At 36.6% G+C, this 9,743-nt stretch overlaps 1 protein-coding gene across 1 annotated transcript in view; it reads left to right on the forward strand.

Moving 5' to 3' along the window:
* The window catches only part of LTV1 (LTV1 ribosome biogenesis factor), a 9,320-nt gene extending 1,480 nt beyond the window's left edge, over window positions 1-7,840 (forward strand). The window contains exons 3-11 of the mRNA XM_008635990.2: window positions 282-470; window positions 1,500-1,587; window positions 2,489-2,609; window positions 3,303-3,552; window positions 4,240-4,367; window positions 4,800-4,939; window positions 5,159-5,211; window positions 5,927-6,127; window positions 6,727-7,840. Coding sequence (XP_008634212.1) covers window positions 282-470; window positions 1,500-1,587; window positions 2,489-2,609; window positions 3,303-3,552; window positions 4,240-4,367; window positions 4,800-4,939; window positions 5,159-5,211; window positions 5,927-6,127; window positions 6,727-6,840 — 1,284 coding nt within the window. The 3' untranslated portion in view covers window positions 6,841-7,840. The remainder of the gene's footprint in view (window positions 1-281; window positions 471-1,499; window positions 1,588-2,488; window positions 2,610-3,302; window positions 3,553-4,239; window positions 4,368-4,799; window positions 4,940-5,158; window positions 5,212-5,926; window positions 6,128-6,726) is intronic.
* Window positions 7,841-9,743: the final 1,903 nt, after the last annotated feature.

Below are 9,743 nucleotides of genomic sequence, written 5' to 3' on the forward strand. Positions count from 1 at the left end.
GAGTTGTTCGAGGTCCTGCTCAGATAGCACCCAAATATGGAACCAGCTGATGACAACATTCTAATTAGCTGTGCATTAGGGTAAGGAGTGGAGAGGACTACAAGGACTTTAACGTTCAGACACTCTCAGGAGATGTGTTACTTTTCCTTTTGCTAGTAAGTTTTAAATGGACTTGAGTAACTAAATTTATTTCTCTTTATTCTTTTTTATACATTTATTTATTTATTATATGTTAGCCAAATGTATTTCTGTTTCTATTTTCTATTTTCCCCTCTTCCTAGGGGCATGAGGAGCAAAGAAGGGAAGAGCAGCGCAAGTATGGTGTCTTCTTTGATGATGACTATGACTATTTGCAGCACCTCAAAGAGGCCTCTGGTCCCTCTGAGCTTGTCCCGTCTGTGCGTGGACAGCAAAGCAGAATTGTCATCACAAGTGAGGGGCACATAGAAGATGAAATTCAGAGAATTTCAGTAAGTCGTATTTTTTCTCATGATAATGCTGTTCTTTGGCGCATTAACATCCTGTAGACTCATTAATTGTGTGTGTATATATGTATTTATTTATAAGGATCTCTTTGACCCACAACCAGACTTTCCAACAAGTAAGCCCAAAAGCTGACAAGGCAGAATTTACTGCTGAGCATTATTTTGCTAGCACAGTGTTAAAACACTTCATGTACCCACGACAAACTTTTCTCTACCGAGGTGGCTTGTGAAGGTATTTGTTTGAACAAGTCATGTGCCTTTCTGGGGTGGGCATTTATTTTTCAGGTTGTTTAGAGCTTCAGAATGCTCTGGGAGTTAGGAATATGCCAGGTTGTATTATCAGCATACCATTTTTTTTAAAGGGGAATGTAGCAGAAACCAGAGGGAATAAAAACAAACTTTTCAATTGCTGGCATAACTTGTAGGAGTTCATGATGCTGGATCACATTGGAGTGGAAAAGCAGTAAGTGCTTTGAAGCAGTGAAGTATGCCATTGTCAGTCACTTATAGCTGAGGGTGTTTGATTTAACCAAATACTGTAATTTTAGTCAAAACCAATGTCAGAAGTACCTTTCGGGTACAGTTCGATGATACTACTTAAGATTTAAAGTTAGGTTAGATATGCATGTTGTGAAGCTTTTAACAAGCCTCTCAGTAAAGGGGTGATTTCAAATGTGTGTTAGTGTTCTCCAAAACAACAACAACAAAAATTTTTAAGATTTCAGTGTGCCTGCTGTACAACCATTCTCTAAAAGCTTCAGAGATGCAAAAAATACTGTCTCTGTACCTGGAGGATATTGACACGAGAATTGATGCTGCCAGCACTTTCCATAGCTATCATTGTATAACTCTGAAAATTTGCCACTGATAAAGTAGTTTGTTGTAACATTTAAGTACCACTCACAGAGTTTCTTTTGGTCGCAGGAGTATCCACATGTTTTTGTTAATTTGAGCTCAAATGGGAAACTGAGAACAGATATATTATGGTCATGTTTTTCTGTTTCTTTTTCTAAGGCTCCATCTATTAAGTTGCCTTCCTCAGTATTTGCCACAGAGTTTGAAGAGGATGTGGGCTTGTTAAATAAAGCTGCTCCTGTTTCAGGTATTTTTTACCTTGCTGTAATGTGAGTTGCCATCTAGGAACTAGATGGTAATTATAGCTTCAATTCTGGTGTTAATATTTTTTGGCTTAGAACAGGCTCAATAGCAGACATAAGGAATGATCTGTGAGAGACCCATGTTTCAATTTGAGATTTATTTCTGTGATTCACTAATAAGAATTCTTTAGCTTTGCTTGGAGAGGGTGGAATCTGTGAGCTCTTACTATTGTGTAGCAAATACAAACTAATAACAGGGGAAACCTGTAGTTAATACTATTAATTTATTATTCTGTCTGAATCCGAGTCTGGAACTGGATTTTCACTCAATTTCTTTTGAAATGCTGAGAAGTGTTTGCATTCCTTCATTAGTGTTATTTCAGTGTTACAGGCTGTGAGCAGGTTTTTGTTATGGATCCATGTTTGCACTGAACATTGACTCTACAGCTATCTCCATATTTCATAACAGAAAGGAATTGTAGCAGTTCTCTCTGTCCTAACAGAAGGATGCTAAAGACATTTCTGTTAATTGCAGTGGAGAAACACTTTCTAACCTTTTGTAATGTAGGGAATTTCAGGGTTGGAGCTAATGCTGGTAGTTGATCATGTGGTACTTTAACCTAGATATTTTTTCTTTTACAGTATTCTATATTAAAATATGTTTATGGAAGCTTAAAACCTCTGGGAAATGTTTTTTTCTGAATGATACAAATTGACAAGAGATTGGTGACTTAACCCTGGCTTGTATCAAGTCTACAAATATTCTTGAGGAATTTTATGATTCTTTGGTTTCAGCTTTCCTTACTGCAAATTAATAGCCTAGCTGGATTGTTTTTTATCCAGGAAGGTAGCTTTGTAATGTCAGAAAAATGTAAATATTTATGTTTTGTTTTTTTAACTTTCTAGGACCACGGCTAGATTTTGACCCAGATATTGTTGCAGCTCTTGATGATGATTTTGACTTTGACAATCCAGAAAATATCCTGGAAGATGATTTTGTTCTACAAGCAAATAAACCCCAGAAGCGGTAGATAGAGCTTTGTTGAAATGTTTGTCATATGTAACTAGGAGAGATGCTATTTGCTATTGTGTGTGGTGGTGTAGGAAGCCACAATGGTTTCAGATTTCAAATGGAATACTTTGGTGTGTTAAAAAAAGTATTACCATGTGTTATTTGGATGGTAGCTTGCAAAATCAAATTTCTTATGTTATCCAAGAGATGGGTTTCATTTGTTACTTTGAGCTCATGGATTATATGCAGTGTTTGGAATAATAGTGTTCTTGAGCTGTTTAAAACATTGTCATCTATTACATATAAAATACATCAGTAATAACATTGAGGAAGGCTAACGGGTGTTTCTGGAACCTTTACAAATGCTTCATGTGATACCCCACTGCATTTTATCTACTTAGGTTTTGGTATCATCCTCATAATTTCATGAACAATGAGAAATTTTGCTTGTTTTAATATTCAGGAACGCAGCTGGTATTTTTCTGCTTTGACATGTACAGCTGAATATAAACATAACTTTCCTCTCAATGCACAGATGCATGATCCAGCCAGCAATGCTTTCAGCTCTCAGGCAAAAGTCTCACTCTTTTTCTTTCCCTCTCAAGATTTAAATCTGTTATTGCCAAATTGTTTCAGATAACCCAGCATAGGTCAGAGCTATGGAAAGGCCCATGTATTATTCTAAAACTGTTTTATACTTCTGTTCAGGGGACCAGATGCTGAGGATGAAGATGAATGGGAAGATATGGAAGATGATAGTGATGAAAAGGATAGCTGCAGTAGTGATAAAGACTATGATTCAGAAGGTCCTTTGTCAGATGATGACGTTAATGGACGGACAAAAGAATTCCTTTTTATGCAAGAAGAAACCAGGAGTCGTTTCACGGAATATTCTATGACTTCTTCAGTAATAAGACGGAATGAGCAGTTAACTCTGTTGGATGACAGATTTGAGAAGGTGAGGCAGCTCAAGAGTGTAACTGTGAAGGGTTTTAAATGCTTCTTTGTCTATTGATTCATTTCATCAAGCAGTGTCCTGTATACCTCTGCAGATTTTACTGCTTTTAGCAGTCAGGGCATCAAGCCCTGCTCTTTGCATGTGTCCTACATTTAATACTGGGTACATTAAGAGGCTTGTGTCACCTAGGTTATAGTGTTAATTGCTATTGAAAGGCCTAGCACTGATAGAGTTAAACAAAATTACTCCAATGACTATATGAGCATTCATAATTAGTGTTACAATTCTGTCTGAGAGGCTCAGTTCAACACAACGAATCATGTATAGGCCCCTGGTAAAGTATACATTCATGAACTGATGTCAGAGCAGTGGAAATATGGTGTGACTTTTGTTCTGAGCAGTGACAGGCTTCTTAAGGCACAGATTGAAATAATGCATCAGAATAAGAAATGTTTTCTAGAAGCCAATTTATATATTATTATTATAAGATAACTTTGTGACTCCCATGCTGACAGAATACTGACAGTAAGGAGGAAATGCTACTGCAGATGTTTGGCAGTTGCTCAGCAAATGAGAAGGGACAGGAAAAAGAAGTAAATAAAAAGAAGTGTGTGGCTCTTCTTTAAGCTGTCAAGAAGTTGCATGACAAATGTGATCTAATTACAGATATCCACTTCTTTATTTTAGTTTTATGAACAATTTGATGAAGATGAAATTGGAGCCTTAGATAACGTGGAGTTGGAAGGCTATATTAACACCGACAACGCTCGGTTGCAGGAAGTCCTGGATGATTACTACAAAGAGAAAGCAAAGAAGTATGTATTCCCAGAAGTACTGCTTCACATAAGTAGTTCTGTAATCCTCTGTTTATATTGAAATTTTGGGCATGTTGTTCCAAGTTCATGTACTCAAAGATTACATCCCACAACAAAAGCAGCTGCATATGAGTATTATCCATTTGTATGATAAAAGTAAGTGGAGGAATTTTGTTGGTTTGAGTGAGGTTATGCTCCTTCTGTATAATTGTATTGAATTTGTCCTCTTGAAATGCAGAAATACTTCTTTTGTTGACTGTGTCTTCGTCCTAATGTTTTTAGTTTTATTTTGAGGAGGCTTGCTTAAGGAAATTTCTTTGGAAATAGCTTTCTTGGGTCTAGGGTTTTACTGAAGGGAGTCTGGGTTTATATAATTATACATTTTCAAGAAGAGATAAACCGTATTTTTTTCTTCTCTGAACTTTTTCAAAGTTGTGTGAAATTGGATGCTCTTGAACCTGATGAAGATTTGGACTCTCCTGCAAATGAAGAAAGTGAGGAAGAAAAGGAAGAAATTGTAGCTGTAGTTATTGAGGAGCCAAAAGAAAAGTGGGATTGTGAATCCATATTGAGTAAGTATTTTGGAGTTTGCCTATTTGTTCCTAGGATTTCAAAGTAAACGATAGGTGATTTCAGAACTTTTCTGTCAGTGTTTCAGGTAAAATGGTTTATTCTCTGAGCACAACAGGAGGAATTTCCAAAACCTAAGTAACAGTACAATTCATAATAGATTTACCTCATTTGTATTTGCTAGCCTTTCTTGACTACTTTCCTTTTTCTTTGTGACTTAGGTACATATTCAAACTTATATAATCACCCAACACTTATTAAGGAGCCATCAAAGGTAAAATTATTAAACTTACTCTGAGGAATATCACTGGGAAGACTTGAGACAAATGTTTTTGTTTTCTCAATGGGTGTCTGTTTTTACAGATATGGGAGCAGAAATGAAGGTTGGGGAGGGTGTTAGCCTCTGGTATTATTTCTCCACTAAAGAAGGATTTGGATATATTTTTTCTATTAGAAGGAAAACTGAGTGATTCAAAATTTCTTTAATAGCTAGGCAGAATCATACAGAGCAAGGGATTTCCTTTGTTGTTATTTGTGCTATACCTTTGTGTAGTCTGTGTCTCACAGCCCCATATTCCTTCAGGTTTATTTTCCTATGGTCTGAAACAATTTATTCTAGTTCTTTGGCCTTCCAGATGTTCCCCATCATTAGAGCACAGCTTGATATCCCCAAATTTGAAATGAAACCTTTTTCTTGCAAGGTTATAAAGAAATATTAAGTGGCTACTTAAGTTCTTTACTTTTTCAGTAATATTTAAACAAAAGGGAAAAATGTTTTTCTTGTTCTGAAGGCCAGATTCCATCTCAGATGTGTTTGATTTCTTACTTAGGGATTAATGTGTGTTTTTGTGAGAAAGTTAAATGAGGAAACTTAACGTTTATTACTGTTAAATCTGGATCTAAAGTTTTTACACTGATAAGGCAGTGCCATGTGCAATTCTTGGAGAGAAAGCTAGGGACCTCTAATACATATGCACTCTCTATTTTAGCCCAAGCCAATAAAGATTTCTCAGAAGACTGGAATTCCCCTACATATCTTGCCTCAGAAAGGACTTACTGCTAAGCAGGTGGAACGCATGCAAATGATCAATGGCAGTGACCTGCCAAGAGCATCAACACAGCCTCGCTCCAAAGCTGAGAGCAAAGAGGATCGCAGAGCCAGGAAACAGGCAATAAAAGAGGAGCGAAAGGTACTGGCTGGAAATAAAACCTTGCAAAGCATTTTATGTTGTCTGAGTTCTGTCTTATGAACTTTTTTTAAAACGCACTTGTCATGTCTGAAAATAATGGGAAAAACTTGCTGGTCTCAAAGGACTAATTACTGCTTCTTTAAAAAAAACTGTCCAGTAGATTAACTTCGTACTTTTGTCTTACTGATTTCCAGAATCAAAACTTTGGTTCTGTTATTGTGGCCACCACTGCAGATAAAACTTCGGAAGGAACATCAGATTTCCTTACAATCTAGAGTAGCAAAGGAAATAGTTACGATGTTTCAGATCACACAAAGTGAAAGGTATCTGAAAGAAATGTGGAAAATCCTAATTGGCCACAATGAAATCCTAGCTGTCTTATTTAGGAACAGAAATTGCCAGCATATTAGAAGCTTCAGCTGACTAAAGATGTTTATCCTGGTGATACACATATTAATTTGACTACTAATAATTAGTGCCATAAATAATATCGTTGTTCAGATTGCTCTTGTTTTCATGATCTAGAAGAGTTAATTGGAATAGTTTGATTTTGCATGTTAATTCCTATTTTGTAAATTTCTCACTATTTCTATGCACAGGAACGCAGGATGGAGAAGAAAGCCAACAAGCTGGCCTTCAAACTGGAGAAAACAAGACAAGAGAAGGAGTTGCTCAATCTGAAACAAAACCTGCAAGGTCTGAAGCTGTCCTGATGAAGCGAAGAAACTTACTGTGGAAACATCCCTAATTTTTCATTTGTGTGGAGAAGGGAACTGCTAACTCACAGCTTTGCCAGTCCTGCTCAAAGGGGTTGTTCAAATCTCACTGTAACAAGACCCAGTAAATTGTCATTTTTTCTGAATTGAAATTCTATATAAAATAATGTATTGGTGATGTCTGTTGTGTCACGAGTGACATGGCAATTGCTGCAAAGTTTCATTACAGTAGAAATGTATTAAAATTTTTAATATTTTTCTTAAAAGTTATCACTGAACAGAGATATATATAGTTGTTGAATGTATTCAACAAATCAGAATCCTACAGATCTGATCTGATTAGATTCTTCTATTAAATTATTTCAGTTTACAAAACAATATTTTCATTAATGTCTTCTGTCTCTTATACTGGTGGTTGAATATAGTGCCTTGCTGTGATACAGTTCTGTAAGTCAAGGAGTTTACACCTGCTCCTTGGTTCTTTTTTTGGGTAGGTTATTCATTGTTTTGGTACTATAATGGAAGCTGTAGAATTATGTTTTGGAAACAGAGGTGTCTGAAAAGCTGTTGTGTAGTTAGACATCCCTGTTACCTAACCTGAGTTTTACATTTCCTGGCAAATAAAATCTTTCACAGTGAGTATTGCAGTTACAGTAGTCAGTGATCCTTAACGTTGCTACTGGAATTGGCACTGCTGGAAGTACTCAGTCTGAGTAGGATGGCAACCAAACAGCAGATACTTGGATAAATAGCATGTGTTTTCTATAGTCACTATCTTGGTGTTCCTGGAATACTCTTCCTCAGGTCTTGAGTTAAATTTGGTTTGATTGGAATACAAACTTATTACCCACTACAATTGTTGTAAAGACTTTCTAAGGATGAGCTGAGGGCCGAAATCTGTAGGTTTGGGGTGAACTTAAATGTGTATACTGTGAACATGAATTATTTTGATAGTGACTGGTCCATATGTGAATAAAATGAATAGGATTTGTAGTCAGTCCTGAATCCTTCTGTATTCATAAAAAATCCCTTGGGTTTAGGTCTTTGTTACAGACAGAGCAATCTTCTGCCTTTATCTGAAAAGTTAAGCTTTTTACTGGAAGGGACATGGTAACCAACACATCAGTGTAGTGGCTTGACTACTGTTACATTCAAAGTATCTTCAATATTCCTTTAATAGTTTTTTGAATACTAGATGGAGACAAGCTAACAGGGACTGATGAAGCCTTTTAATGTACAGAAACAATTCAAAATACTTGTTTTTATTGGAAGAAAGCTCATATAATATATTTTAATTGGTAAAGTAACATAATTTTGGAGAAGGGAATAAGGACGCTTTTGAGTCTACAAGTCTTGGATCACTGCTCAGAAAGCTAAAGTATCAGTACAGTATCCACATCTAGATTAAGCCTTCATTTTCTAAAATTGTTTGTTAACAGAATCCATAGAAATAATCTGTAAGATTAGAAAAAGTTTCAGAGTTTTCCTTTAGCTGATACCTGTACTAGTTTTCATGTGTTTGACAAGTTTAAGCAGGGTCTGCCTGTGTCATAATTACTAATTGTGTAACTTGAATACTGACCACCCAGTCCTCATGACTCTGGACAACAACACAGAAGAGGAAATCTGAGAAGCAATTCTGTTGAGATGAGTCAGATACCAGGAAATAAGTTAAATGGAACAAGTAAGTAACGGATGCTGTTCAGTGCTTTGGGGTGGAATATGATTTTGTGGTTTACCAAAAAGGACAGTCTTTTACTAAAGACAGTGAACATGTTCTTTGCTAGATTTCTCATCACTCGTTCAGTGATACTGTGCTTATACCTGAAGTTCTTTAAAATAAAAGCAAAAACAAAAGAAAAAGAAACCTTCAGGGGATGAGAACGGAATGAAGAGGTGGGGGAGGCAGAGGAAGACATTTGAAAGGAAGAGTGTAGTCCGGACTAAGGACAGACACAGCTGTTGCTTGGAAACAAAAGAGGAAAGACTTTTAAACAAAGACAATAGGAAAAGAGTCGAAAAGATTACAGAATTGCCTTGTTCCTCTGCACATGTAATGAGTGAAACACTGTAGTAACCTTAACTGTGCTTTAGAGTGTGGTAAAATCCCAAGGAAAATGTAAGAAACAAAAACAAGTCACTCATCTGCTTAGCAAGACAAGGATTTCTTTTGTTTTAACAAGAGCAGGTAAAAAACACGTGAGAAGTCCTTACAGAAGTTAATTCAGTGAAGTACCTCTGTGGATTACAAGTCTCTCTTTTTCCTAAAGTTTTCCTAAAGGCTGTTTTTGTTTAATACAAGTCATGTCCCTGCTCTGGAATAAGACCATGACTGTCTTTGCAGTTAGAAGGGCCTGAAACTACTTTCCATGTAACTTTAACACCTGTTTTTAAAGAAAAGTAATTTAAATGCAAATCTTAACAAATTTGACTCCACAAAGTAGGATCATCTTGGAATGCTGTTTAGCATCTTGCAGAAACATTCCACCTTAATAATGAGGATCGTGTCAATACTTTGCCTGACATTTTCTACCTAAGCCATTACTGGGTATCACTAGCTCCTGCTGCCATCCAAACAGAATAAATCGGGGTCGGTGCAGGTCACCTGCCCTGGATTTAGGCAGTGATGAACTTCAGTATTGTTCCACCATCTTCTCAGCCAACTGTGATGTCATTGTGAAAGCACATACCTGAGCAGTCATGTGGAAAACAGAATGCTGCCTGTCATAGCAAAGGAGAGCTTGTGCTTTGTTGGAACAGGATAAATTAGGAGGGAGTTCTGCAGAACAGAATTCTGGCATGCAACTGGAGAGCTGGATTTGATTTGGATAATCCTTGAGTCCTTTCCAGTTCAGGATATTTGGTAATTCTATGGAGATGTCCCTTTCTGACAATGAAGT

Source organism: Corvus brachyrhynchos, unplaced genomic scaffold (genome assembly GCF_000691975.1).
Source record: "Corvus brachyrhynchos isolate BGI_N302 unplaced genomic scaffold, ASM69197v1 scaffold6, whole genome shotgun sequence".
NCBI classification, from domain to species: domain Eukaryota; kingdom Metazoa; phylum Chordata; class Aves; order Passeriformes; family Corvidae; genus Corvus; species Corvus brachyrhynchos.